Source organism: Sinocyclocheilus rhinocerous, unplaced genomic scaffold (assembly GCF_001515625.1).
Source record: "Sinocyclocheilus rhinocerous isolate Xijiao unplaced genomic scaffold, SAMN03320098_v1.1 scaffold2199, whole genome shotgun sequence".
In the NCBI taxonomy this organism is placed as follows: Eukaryota; Metazoa; Chordata; class Actinopteri; order Cypriniformes; family Cyprinidae; genus Sinocyclocheilus; species Sinocyclocheilus rhinocerous.
In genome coordinates, this window is record NW_015659020.1 from 1,120,640 (window position 1) to 1,135,283 (window position 14,644).

General features: G+C 36.9%; 1 protein-coding gene across 1 annotated transcript in view; it reads right to left on the bottom strand.

Annotated features, from left to right (window-relative positions):
* ncs1b (neuronal calcium sensor 1b) overlaps positions 1–14,644 on the bottom strand; it is a 28,801-nt gene that overhangs the window by 8,888 nt on the left and 5,269 nt on the right. The window contains exons 2-3 of the mRNA XM_016531824.1: positions 10,632–10,656; positions 1,821–1,959 (exon numbers count right to left, since the gene is read on the bottom strand). Coding sequence (XP_016387310.1) covers positions 1,821–1,959; positions 10,632–10,656 — 164 coding nt within the window. The remainder of the gene's footprint in view (positions 1–1,820; positions 1,960–10,631; positions 10,657–14,644) is intronic.

The window sequence follows — 14,644 nt, forward strand, 5'->3', positions numbered from 1 at the left end:
GTTTCCACCACTGAATAAAAAAAAAAAAAAAGTTAATTGCTTATTCTGTTAATAGCAATTCTGATTTTTTTTTTCTTTTCAGAATTGTGTGATATAAACTCACAATTGCAACTTATTAAGTCAGAATTGTGAGTTATAAACTCGCAATTCTGACAACATATCAGTCTTTTTTTCTCCTCAGAACTGTACTTTTTAACTCGCAATTGCAAGTTTATATCTCACAATTTTGAGAAAAAAGTGAGAATTGCGAGTTTATATCTCACAATTCTGAGAGAAAAAAAAGTGAGAATTGCGAGTTTATATGACAATTCTGAGAAAAAAGTCAGAATTGTGAGATAAAAAGTCGCAATTAGTTGCGAGTTGTGAAAATTACATGATCTAGGACCTTTATAGAGTGTGAATCATTATACAGATTGTAAGCCTATTGTAAGTATATCGTTTTCATACGTGTTAAATTCAATATGGCATCTAACCTGATTAAAGGGATAGTTTACCCCGATATAAACATTCTGTCATCATTTAACCTGTATGAGTTTCTTGCTTTGGTTGAACATCAAAGAAGACATTTTGAAGAATACGGGTAATCAAACAGTTAATGGTCCCCACTGACTTCCATAATATGGAAAAATAATACTATGGAAATATATTGGGGACCATCAACTGTTTGGTTACACACATTCTTCAAATGATCTTCTTTTAAGTTCTGCAGAAGAAAGAAATTCATACAGGTTTGGAACAACTTGAAGGAGAGTAAATGATGACGGAATTTACATTTTGGGGTGAAATATATATTTAATTATTTTCTAAGTTTTTATATTTTTTACATTGCACAGCTGAAACATAATTAATTGTGAAAAAGGATAACACAAATGTCATTTAATAGAATAAGACTGGTAACTTGCAGGAACAGACACTCAAAATGCTAAACTCATGCTGTTGTCAAAATAATGGAGCACAAATTCAAGGAAGGCAGGGTTTGTGTCTCTTTGACCTCTGTTCTAGAGTCAGACTACAGAGTCTGTTCTGTAAGACATCACTGCAGTTCCTTACAAGCCCAGACTGATAACATCTCCAGAACACTGACCATGAGACGGTGGCTGGGAAAGTGAATCTGAGGTGAAACGCACTGCAGTGGTACAGATTACTAGAAAAGAGCAAACAAAGGCCAAGACTAATGTCTCTCACTAACAGCGGTGCCTTTCAAAACCTATAAATAAACATAGGGACTAGTTTGACTGTGTGTGATCTCTGAAAGTGGTTTGGCTGCCAGACGACTCTGGCAGGGCTAACTGGCTCCTAATCACATTACAGATTGCATAGATAACAAATTGAGGCTATATAATGAATAATTAATAACAGAAACAGAGCACAATTCGCAAGAGAGTGAGAATAATTAACCTTTCACCTCCCATCCATATACATACATGCTCTGTTGCAAAACCTGAGGTCTCTCGCTGTCTGCTGTCTACATAGGCAGCATCCTGACTAAGTAAAGGAACCTCATAAGTGTCTGATATAGAATGTTCTATATAGACAACTCCATGTACAAATATCGCTCTGCATTCGAAACTTGATTTGCAATTGATTTAAATGACAAGAGTGACGTGAAAATATACACATGAAAATAAGCAAAACATATTGTAAGTATGTAATATATATATATTATACTAGCCACCAAAAATACAATGACCTGGTGACCTTTAGCGATAAAATCAAGGATCACTGGCCTAAGTAAAGAACAGACAAAGAGAGAGACAGAATGTCTCCAGCCCTAAAGAAATTCTGGCGTGCAAGACCCATAACAGTGATGTGCACTTCACCTTGTTCTCATCAAAAACATTGAAGACAAATGAGGCGAACTTGGTGGGGTCGCCGAAGGGGAAGAACTGTTTGTAGATCTTCTGGAAACCAGCAGCATCAAGCTGACCACTCGGGCAATCTTTTATGAAGCCCTTGTACCTGGAAGAGGGGAAGAAACATTATAATTTCATACACTGTCTTTGAAAAGTGGGCAAGATGCCGATGTCGAACAGTCTATGCTCATCTGTGAGCACAGCACCTGACTGATCTCCATGCTAACAAAATAGGCTTATGTCTGTATACTCTGCCTCCTGCTTCATAAGATCTCTGAAGTCTGTTCTCTTTCTGACAGTTAGAATTTATAGCTAGATCTGTCAGCTTCCTGAACCCTGCTGTGACTTGAGAATGACATGAAACAAGAATGAAACTTTCACTAAACAGGTAGCAACTGACGTCTCCTGTCTACTATACCCTTCTGGTCAAACCTTCTCATCAGAAAAAGCTATTCCTTATTCCAATAAAAATAACAAAACACTTCATTTATTTTCAGCATGTGCTTTATGCAGCAAGGATGCATTAAATTGATCAAAAGTGACAGTCAAGACATTCCTAATGTTACAAACGATTTCAAAAAAATATCAAATTTTCCATGTTAAGCAGCACTGATGTTTTCAACACTGATAATTATAAGAAATATTTCTGGAGCATCAAATTGTCATATTAGAATGATTTCTGAAGGATCATGTGACACTGAAGACTGAAGTAATTTCTGAAAATTCAGCTTTACCATCACAGGAATAAATTACATTTGAAAATATATTCAAATATAAAACAGTTATTTTAAATTCTAATAATTTTTCACAATATCACAAAATATTATTCTATTTTTGATATATAGTAAATATTGCCGTGGTAAGCATAAGAGACATTAAAAACATTAAAAAATACTTACCAACCACACTTTTGAACAATATAATAAATCACATATTATAATATAATATACTAAACCACAGCGACATTTTGTAAGAGTAATGCTTAAAAAAATACAAATTGACAATATTATATTATATTATATTATTTTGTTTGACTATCTTGTTTTAAGGGTGTTTACCTGTTTTCAAATTAAAAACAAGGCAAAAATATGACTGTTTTAGCAGTGACACTTCTTGTTAAATGTAATAAACACATGAAAATGAAAAAGAAAAGAATTTTCATTTTCAAGATTTTTTTGAGGTGATGATCTGTGCAGGACGGGTGAGCTGCATTGCAGGGCACAATATGAACAGAACTGCACTTTAAATTCTCTCATGAATGCTCACCTTCTAATCAAGCTGTAATTTTCACCTGTGCAGCTGCCTGTCACACTCAAATACTGCATTACATTTATATCCACTAATGTCAAGTTCACCCAAGCAGACTATTAGTGCAGCAGTGTATCACAGAATGTGAATTCAGGCTGTTACGTGACGTGAGCGTGAAGGGAAAAAGGGTCTCTCCCTATCTCAGCACAACACTCTCAGCTTTGACTCGCATGCTGAAACTCCTAATGGAGATTCAGTGTGATTTAAGTTACCAAACTCTCACAACAGCCTCTCTCTTACTCAGTTGTCTATTTTTCTCTCCCTTTCCTGATGATAAAGGGCAGGAACTTCCTCGCTTAAAGGAAAGAAGACTCTGCTAACATGAGGGACAGGACTAGCGCAAGGTCATATGGGTTTGTTTGCATACCCCAATTTGGTTTGGACTGATCCCAATTTTGCCTTCAGTATGATAGCAGACTCTGATACCTCAGAACTAATTCAGGACTTCAGACAACAAATAAACATCCTTTAACAGAGGAAATTAAACTTGTCTATTCCCTAAAAACAAATGTTTTGGGTTTAAAAAAATTGATGCAACAGTTTACATCAGTCTTTGCAAGTTTTGACAACTTCATCCAACAAATTTCACTGAGCTAGAGTACGTATGTAGCATAAATGCAAGTCATCATTGCTCATTGGCCACGTACACACTGCAGCTAAATTTGGTTGTCAGTTCTCCTGATTAATCCTGTTCTGTACACACACAGTTCAGTCATTTACTGGAGTGACAACTGCATTCTACAACCAAAATCACAGAAAACGTGGTACGTCTTGACTCATTACTGTTGCCAGATCTTGCTAGAAAAAAAAAACGGCAAATAAGAACAAGAACGAAACTTAAATTCAAACACTTTATCTGGCAAATAAGCCACAAAACAAATTATTGTGATTTGCACCTGTCTACTTTATTAGCTCTATAAGCTGGATTGCTTTATGAGCCAAGCACAAAACAACAAGCCTAGAAATGCTTAATAACGGTCACTTACAATAAGTGGACATGGCAACACTTCAAGAGCGCCCTGCAAAGCAGCCTTCCAAAAATAAACAAAACTCAACAGCTCTGTTGACAGTAGTTTAGTAAAAATCACCAAACACAACAAGTCTCTGGTCACTTTAATATTATTTTGGTTAATAGTGGCGGATACTAAACGTGCAATATCACAGAACGTTACCTCAGTGTCAATCATAGCTATTTTGAGAGTGAGTTTTGTTGTACATACACGAAACAATCATTTTGGGGACTCACTGCCGTATTTAAAAGCAAAAGCCACTCCTGAAACTTTACAGTGTATATGTAGTGTATACTTTCATGTAGCCACCCATAAATTGACCATGAGCACTACTCTTCAGCACAACAGTAACCACAAAAACTTCAAAATAACAGAAACTCTTTTAAATATCAAACCTAACAGCATTAAACACTAACAGGAATATTTAATACTAATATTTAATGATCAACATGTTAACAGCACTCATCAAAATAATGTTTCCAACTAAATTAAAAATCTATATATTACAATTTGAAACTTGTGATGATAAGTTCCTTCAATTTTGTAGCTGATTATGTACGACTGTTGCTGGTTTTCTTGCCAGACCAACTGTAAGTGACCAAAATCCCTCTAAAGCAAGCAAACAGACTGCTAAGACTACCCCAAAAAAAACAAAAACAAACTATCTTATGCTGATTTAATCTGTTTTTTTTCCCTACCGGGGATAAAACTAGTTTTTTCCACCTCTATGCAAATAGCTGGGTGTATCAGCCAATTAAAACGTACTGCCACCGCAGCAAACTCTTCAGTCTCTTAAAGTCAACAAATATGTAACAGAAGCAACAACAGATCATTTCTTTTGTACTGTCACATATGAGTGGAAAAATAAAATTGGATTACCAAAAAAGAAAATAAAAAATATGCCAGTTACTTGGTTCTATTCATTGGTTGTTGATTTGATGGAGGCAGATCTGAATGCAAGCTTGTGGTCAATGATGGAAGGATATGGTTTAAGCAACTAAATGGTTAGAGAGAAGTCTGTTGTTGACATTTTGATTAAAAACTGAGGTTAAAAAAAACATACGCATGGATGAATTGTTCATAAGATCTCTAAGGGTGCTTTCATATGGGCTTACAATTCTGCGCACGAAAGATCATATTTTGAGCGCACAAAAGTGCATTTTGCACGCGCGCGATCTGAGTTTGTGGAGAAAATGTTCGTTTCGCAAAGAAAAAAGTCTTTCGAGCGCATGGAAATCAATTTTGCATTTAAAATACGTTTTTGGATGTGTGCAGACCTTCTCTTTTGCGCGTGCCATCATCAAGCCAGCAGCTGTTTACCCCGTTGCTTAGTAACAACGGCGCAGGAGAAGGCGGCAAAGGTAACATTGCTCTCTGCACTTTTATGTATTTATGTTTTTGAACCTTCGTTTTGTTTACAAAGCTTCGGTACATAACGGCACTTACGTCTGTCTTACGAATGTACTGCAAATTATCTAAAGAACACTGAAGGCAAACATCAATGAGATATACAGCTCTCTGTTTGCAGCGAGTCAGTCACGCTCGTCAGGAAAGTGAGTGAAACACACACACAAACACACATTTTTATCAAATAATACGTGATTAATAGCGGTTCACTTCCGCGATTTGGTACAATTGTGTTCACATCAGCAGCGAACCGTACCGGAGTTCACATGAACCGTACCCCAGACCACCCTTTTTAAGCGGACTCGGGTACAGCGTTCACATCATCCAAACGAACCGAACTCTGACGTCAATCGAACCCGGGTGCGCACCAAAAGTGCTTGTGTGAAAGCACCCTAAGATGCATTTTAGAAAACAGGTAGACAATAGAAAATAGAATAGGCAAATTTCCATTTTAATGCAGACTGTAAGTTCAAATAAGATTTAAAAAAAATGCTGAATTAAACATTCAAAGGATATGCAAGTCTTAAAGGGGTCATATGATGTTGCTAAAAAGAACATTATTTTGTGTACATGATCAGTAAGTTTACTCACTATTATGAATGGTTCGGCTGAGCATATGAGACTTAAGTTATGTGTACCAAAGTAAGATTTTGTACACAACCATAAAACCACTCAAAGATATTTTCTGCCACATGCACACAAGTATCTCGCAGAGGGTCAGGGGTCTGTACAACCTCCTGTAGCTTTATGACGCCATCCTCTGGCCACATGCGGAGCAATGCCAGCTGTGTAATGTCTCAGCAATTGCCCCATTACACCACACCAGTCAGGAAAAAACAGTCAGTCAAACACACTCGGATGATTCACAAATCAATTGGGCTATTTTTACAGCTTCAAAAAAGGAGAAAATGTTCTCTGTAAGTATGATTCATGCTTTATCCATTCATTGGCAAAGGTGGTAGGTGGTGGTGGGGACTGTTACGGCCCATCAGGGAACTATGAACAAACTTCTACTTCTCATCACACAGAATTCAAACTCTCCACAGCATTAAGCATGCACAGAGTGAGCACAGAGCAAATGAGAAGGGTAACAGCATTTTGTTTTCAACTAATCTGACTTGATTGCGGCTTAATTTGAGCACGCCACAGTTGTCAAAGCAACGCCTGCTGTTTTTTGAAAAACAAGGAACACAAAGCACTCATACTTCAAATATGATGTGCATAAATGCAGCATAGCTCAAAGGAATGACATTTTTAATTTTCAGATTTCAAACGAAAAAAAAATTTGCCCCATCAAAGCTGTTAAATATCAGCTTTCATTGAGATGTGATGATGAAGCGTAGGCATCTTACATTGCAGTGTCAAAAAGGCACTTTCTAGAAATGCTGCTGCCTCGTTCTCTAATTACACGCTATTAAACTGTCCATACAAGTTCCATATTCGACTATGTCAGCCTACAATATCAGTTCAGTCTGTCTGGATCGCTGAAGTGAAAATCAGTAATTAAACGTCACTTCCCTGCTGAAAAGACCAATGTTGATGGTCCAAGCTGGTTTGATGGTTTGGTGCTGGTCTAACTGGCAACACCAAATATGGTGACATGAAAGTCTGGTCATGTGACATGCAAGAACCAATGAGGTTTCATGTGAGTTGATGTTGGTGGTTTATGTCACTATATTTAATGTAGACTAGTTATTCTTTTGTTGATAACAAATACAATTTGAATGTTTTATGTCCCACAAGCTTTAAATATACAGACAAAACCAGTTAAAACATTCTTCAAAATATCTATTTTTTTGTGTTCCACAGAAGAAATAATGTCATGCAGGTTTGCAACCACATGAGGCTGAGCAAATAATATACATATATATATAACATAGTTTTTATTTTTGAGTGAACTATGCCTTTAAGAAAGCACCCAAAACAAAACATATGCTAGTCTCTTCAACAGAGTTGGCCATTTGTTCCTGAATAAAATATGTTGTCATTCCTCACACAGCTGCTCATTTGACCGTCATCACTTCTGAACCTCTCTTAATGGAAAGGGAAACGTTAAAGGAATCTCAATGCTTTTGTGTTAACTGGCAGTTACTCGAGGCAGTGATTTAAGCAGTGCTTTATATGATGTAATATGATGTATGATGCAGTGCTTTAACGTGTAATATTGTTGTAGTTACGTGCTCGTTTGTGGTGTTGTATGCCTAATATGATTTACCCAAGTACGACATTCTAGCATCAACATCCCTGTTTACCCTGGAACAATATTGCTATCAAACAATCACATTTTAAATTTGCAATGAAGTAGAAGTAGAGACACATCTTCTGTACATCTGAGTAAAACAGATGATTGAATACTGAAGTGAGTTGACTCTTTTGAATGAATCATCGGAATGATTTGTTCACATATTGAGCTAACTGGGTTATTGAGTTCAACTCACTGACTCAATTATCCACTTGCAGCTTTTAACATTTCACAGGAGGGGAAGATGAATGAAATGTGACTTAAAAATGTGACTTTTTGTTTAGCAAGACTGCTGACAAAAGCCTCGCCACCTTATGGCACTTCAGCTGTGCCCTCCATTAACGGGCACTTCAGTAGATTGCAGTATATTCAAATACAGACTTTCATTATGGTGTCCAGAACACATGAGCCCATTAGCTCCTGCAGGGAAAGACAAATGACTAAATTAATCGCTCAGATGTTTAATTGTTGCTCCCGGGGCTGTTAACCGCAATGCAAAGTAGTTGGCTGATCAATGCCCATCAGCGCATATAAAAACGGCCATTTATATGCAAATAGCGAGTGAAACTCTTGGTCAATGCTGGGGATTTCATTTCTGTATGTATTATCAGCGACAGAATGTCTAGGATAAAGAGGACAATGAACTCTGTAGCCTATATGAAAGAGAATGCAATTCTGTCAGGCTAATGTAATAGTTCTGTAATTCAGTTTGAGATCAGGGAGGAAGATGTTCATGCCAGTTTCATTACATTTCAGCTCTGAGCTTGAATAACAAAGATTAAAATCACAACCCTCAAAAAAGATACAAGAATATTACTCTCAGCCTCAGATATGCCACCACAGTCTATTCACTGACCATCTGATGAATAAGGAAAATAACAAGCGATAACTGACTTTATGCAACTCCTGGAAGTAAACACACACCATTTCTGTCAATAAACTTGGAAATGAAGTTATGTTAAGAAGGCAACAGTGGTTTTAAGGAAGAAGATATCCATGAGCACAACTGTATAATCTATAGGTACAAGTAACTTGTACTTATTACTTTTTGACAGACAGAAATTCTTATAACAAATATATACATGTTCTATTACTATTACTATTTAAACATTAAAAACACGTGTTTCATGCCAAAATGTTATTTTGCAATTATTAATTTCCAGTGATCCCATCCCACAGTTCTTATTCAGAATAACCTATTTACACCATTTAAAGGCTTGGGATAAGTACATTCTTTTAAAGAAATTAATACTTTTATTCAGCAAGCAGGCATTAAATTGTTCAAAAGCAACTGTAAACACATTCATAATGTTGCAAAAGATTTCTATTTCCCAAAAAAAAAAAAAAGGTCTTTTGAACATTCTATTTTGTTTCCAAAAGAATACTAAGCAGCACTTATAATAATAAGAAATGTTTCTTGAGCAGCAAATCAGTATTACAATGCTTTCTTAAAGGGGTAATATGATGTTGCTAAAAAGAACATTATTTAGTGTATTTGGTGTAATGCAATGTGTTTATGCGGTTTAAGGTTCAAAAAACACATTATTTTCCACATAATGTACATTATTGTTGCTCCTCTATGCCCCGCCTTTCTGAAACGCGTCGATTTTTACAAAGCTCATCGGTCTGAAAAGCGCAGCGTGAATAAAAGTTACGCCTTCTTTCTTTATGTGAACATTTGGGCGGTGTTATGCAAATCTTCCCACATAGTGACGTAGACATGTGGGGGCGTGTTTAAACGAGGCGTTTTAGGAGGGCATGGACAAGTCTTAACTTTTATAAAGAATATCTCTTTGGATTTGAGACTTTAGTCTTTGCAACTTTACAGATCTTCTTTATGCACCAAGAGCTTGTAACACTCCAAAGAGTCCCCTTTAAGGGTCAAGTGACACTGAAGACTGGAATAATGGCTGCTGAAAATTCAGCTTTGCCATCACGGGAATTTTATAATATATTACAATAGAAAAAAATACTTTAAATTCTAATAATATTTCACAATATTTAAATTAGTTTGACCAAATTAGAGCAGACTTGTCAAGCATAAGAGACTTACTGACCCCTTCTGTATATAAATTGCAAGTACGATAATACTTAAGTTTAAATGCACTCAGACTTCTGACATTTGTGCACCACAAAAGCACTGTGGCTAAAACCATGAAAAAAAGCAGCTTTTTGCACCTTCATCTCTGTGTCACTTTAATGACATCATTTATCCACAGGAAGGATCCGCAAAGGAATGATGGATACTAAAGAAGCAACAATACAGGACTGCGAGGCGGAGTGAATTCAAAAGGCACCTATAGCTCACGTCCCACTGCAGCACCACATCCTTGTCCTTCCTCACTGGTTTTATATCTACCAGCAGCTGCAGAAATGAGTCAACAATTTAGCCTGGCAAACACCCAGGGACACACAGTGCCAGGACTGGACTGACCTTGGGCATGCCAGCTAAGGTGCCAGCGCTTGGACTCTGTGAGAGACTGACGTTAAGTGAGGTGTGCCAAACTACACACTCCTGCTCGCTGACACTTGGGCACATGAATGGAGAGATGGACTGTAACATTACTGTCAAATGTGTGTGTTTCAAGGGTAGACACTGAGATTTTTCCCCTGGGAAGCACAACTACAAAATGATGAGGAAATGTAAAATGATGCTGTGTTGAGTGGCCAAAGCAGATGGAGGTATAAAAGCATGATGTGCCCAGTGTGCCAAAACAGACAACAGAGGGATAAGAGGAGGAGGATAAACACAGAGCAGAGGAGTATGTGTATAGATAGATAGATAGATAGATAGATAGATAGATAACTTACCATTGCTGAACTTCTTTCTCTGTAACTGTTGGGGGAAACAGGAGAGAACACAATGAATAAACTATTGAATTAAAGACGAAACAAAATAAAAATATATAAATTTGTCTGGAAGCCTATGCTACATTATCATAACAGACTGATTGCCTAAAATGCACACTACTAACACTTTTTACGATCTCAATTGTAGGTCACTGACATTCATTTAACACTTAGCTAACACATCTATCATCTATCATCTCTGGAGCTACAAGGGGTTACTTCATAAGAAGTAACAGGGCTAACAAAAAACAATGCAAGCACAGAAGTGAGAGCCAGAAGACAATAAGTAGGCTGTGGTTTGTTGGTCAACAGCATTTGGTGGAGTATATAGGCTTGTGATTTACAAATGCTAAACAACAAATCCCCTGACATCATATCATATTACTCTCATCTCTGCATTCTGAGAGGCAGCATTCACAATTGGGTCCCCAAGAGTCCCTCCTCTAACAAACTTGAAGAGCATGGCTGCGCATCCATTCCTATGAGGAAAGAAAACTACTTGAGATTTATATGGGTACAGATGGAAAACTGCGGTATTGCAATTTTAAATGAAAATATGTATGGATACAGCATCGTATTTGGAACATACTAGGGAAATCAATTTATCAGAAATGCTATCCGATTACATGGTATGCTGGTTAATTAATCAAATCAATCATTGTATGTAGACCAGTTAATAAGCATAAATAATATTTTTAAATAATAATAAGGAATATGTATGGAGTCAGAGGGCATGGTTATTTTTTTGAATGTTAAATGTTGAATGTTAATTTAATCAAAAATAATAATAAAATGAAGAGCTAAGGAGCTGTCTTTAATTACTCAGTAAAGTCCAGTGTTCTCCAACCCTGCTTCTGAAGAGCTATCTTCCTGCAGTCATGTCAGATCGTATTTACGAGCTAAATGCACATGAACACCACCACAAAGTTGTAATCATCAGTGGGGAGTTCGGGATTTTCTTTAAGCAATGATCTGTACGAGTTGGGGGTGTGTCAATTAGAAACATGGCGGAATCGATGGATGCAACGATATTCCACAATACTTATAGGTAGTACGCAGTGACATTGTCAGGCTTTTTTTTTTACAAAAAAAGCTGTTTGAATGAAATATGACAGGATTGTAATATAACAATTAATAACACGTTTTATATACATTTAAAGTGGCTTCATAAATTAATTTAATTTAAACACACCTGATGCGCATTCTTTGCTGGGTTTTTTTGTGTGTAATTGATTAAAAGAAGGTACTCCGCCATCTTGCGCCGACGAAAGTGACTTGAGCGCACCTGACGTCGCAAACACAACTTACTAGCTCGTAAGTATACGAACGTCCCAGGAGGACTTGAACGCAGCATTAAGTTCTAACCCTGCTTTAACACACCTGTCTGTAAATAAGTAGCCCTGAAAACATTGATTCGCTGGTTTAGGTGTGTTTATTAGGGTTGAAGCTGATCTCTGCAGTATGGTAGCTCTCCAGGAGTGGGGTTGGAGACCCCTGTTAAAGAATTTTTTATTTGTGATACAGAATTTTACTACAAAACTCAAAATGGTCGACGCCCAAAAAGGCAGACATAGGACAATTACTTATCATTTGATTTTGTATGCCATTCCAAATCTAATGAGCCAAAACTGGTCAGAAGATTTTTACATCTTTTGACCAGTAAGTGGCACTGTGCCGAAACTACTCATATGCCCTCAGGTCATGCTTGTTATAACACATACTAAGTTTGGTCACAATTCGCTAAAGCGTTGCGGAGATATAACCTTATGTCCACATTTGCACAAACTTTGTCAAATTCGTTAACACGCTGTATGAAAAAGGTTTGGTATATCAAAAAGCTTTTGATAACTTTTTGCCAGAATGCTCTGAAGATGATCTGAGCCAATTTTGGTGAAAATCAGACAAACTGTCTAGGATGAATACAAAAAAAAGTAGATTTTTCGCAAAATTCACAATGGCAAAATTCGTGACCGAAATGTACATTTTGGGATGCATTTGACTCAGCATGAGCCAAGGAATTTTTCTTCTAGACCTTACAGTTCAAAAGTTATTAGCAAAAATATGAGTGCAAATTTGGCATATTGGTGGCGCTAGAGAGTTTGAGATAAAGACTCCAAATTTGCTATGGTTAATATTGAGACGTTCCTCTATCTGTGTACCAAATTTCATAACTTTCCTGCAAGTGGTTCTGTGGGCTGCCATAGACTTCCAGAGTGGAAGAAGAAGAAGAAGAAAACTAATGGATACAATAGGTGCCTTATCTACTAAATTCTAAATAATGAAATAATTAATATAACTAAATAATTAATATATTAAATCAACAGCCCTAGTATACACAAACACCTTATAGCTCTTATTTATCGATTTTTTCAACAAAGTTTCTTACAATCTGTAACAAGCTAAAAATAATTTCTGTTTTCAATTAGCATAATCTTCCTGGTGTGGCTTCTTGTTCTCCCTGGGCATCCAGGCAAGTGTATTTGACTGATTTGGGTACAGACGTGGGCCACCTCATAAACAGAGCAAGGATTTTGCTTTTATTTGTCAAAAAATACATATTTCCTCATGCAACAGATGTCATTCTAGATAAAGCATTCTAAGCAGAAGGCAACATGAATCTGTACCCACACAACCATAATGCTGGGATAGCACAGTTATGTAGTTGCTGGGAAACAGCAGTAAGCTAGAAGCTTGAAAACAATGACCGAAAACTACCCACTACTCCTAGCCAGACACAGGATGTCAAATACAGCATTAGTTTACATCTGCTGAACCTGGAAATCTGCATGTAAATAACAATTTACGTCAACTTCTTCTGTCATGTTTGACTAGTTGCAGTTTGATTGGTTAGAGAATTCATAATTTGTTGATAATCATCATTGGTGAAATATGGCTGTTTGTACAGTTAGGGGCTCAAGCCCATCACGGAAGCAAGAAAAGCTTTTGAAGATTTGAGTGGGCAGTGTCTGTCTACCTTCATCCTGTCTCACTAAAACTTCCTTTGGGAATGTTGACTCCTACTGGATTTCCGGGAACTTAAGAGTCCTTTTATGCTTCTTCATGAACAACTAAACACTGGATTTCACTGAAAATGGCATATATAGGTAGCATATGCAGGTAAATATGAAAGCACCAACACTGACACCACAGCCTAATGATTTAGCATTGTTTTCGGATCACTTGAATTGCTTGAGGGACCTAAAAAGTGAAGACACATGCACCGAGAGCATCTTGGTAGCTGTTGGCGAAGGGCACACTATTGAAATAACTGTGCTTATTCATTTTAGATCAATCAAAATTCTGAGAACGGACTTTACAGACATCTCCAACTAATTTGTTATGTGTTTTAATGTAGATTGTAGTGTGCCATTATTTGCTTTATGCCAATAGTGCTGCCTAACTCAGATATGTTTATGAAGGTAACAAACTAAACTTATTTTCATAATTAAATAATGATTATTTGTGAGTTTTTGTTGCAAAACAACACAAAAAATGCAGCAAATAATAGCATTGAAATTCTTTAGAAAAGCCACAGCCAACTCCATGATTTTGGGCAGCCATGATTAGAAATAAGCTAGGCGAAATCCTGCTGGGACTGCTGTAGGCAACAAATGATGCATTCATGCTGCCCTCAGAAAATCGACCAGATGGAGGCATCTTTGTAGGATGTTATGCAAACATTGGACTCAAACATGCCTTGATGCCTTCCTACCTTTGTATTCTCCCTGAGAAGTCAACATTTTTCAGGTTTCTGACACAGTCAGTGTGTGCAGACCCTCCTTTGTCACTATTAAACATTTGTATATCTAATACGTTACACATTTTCTAAATGGTCTGCTGAGAGGAAATTGGGTGAATTCATGCAGGCTTTTTGTTTTATACCAAAATGACTCAAACAACCCTCCTTCTCATTCTATGAATGACTCTGCAGCCAAGTTCTCTTTGTACTAAGACCACTAATCACTTGGAAACCA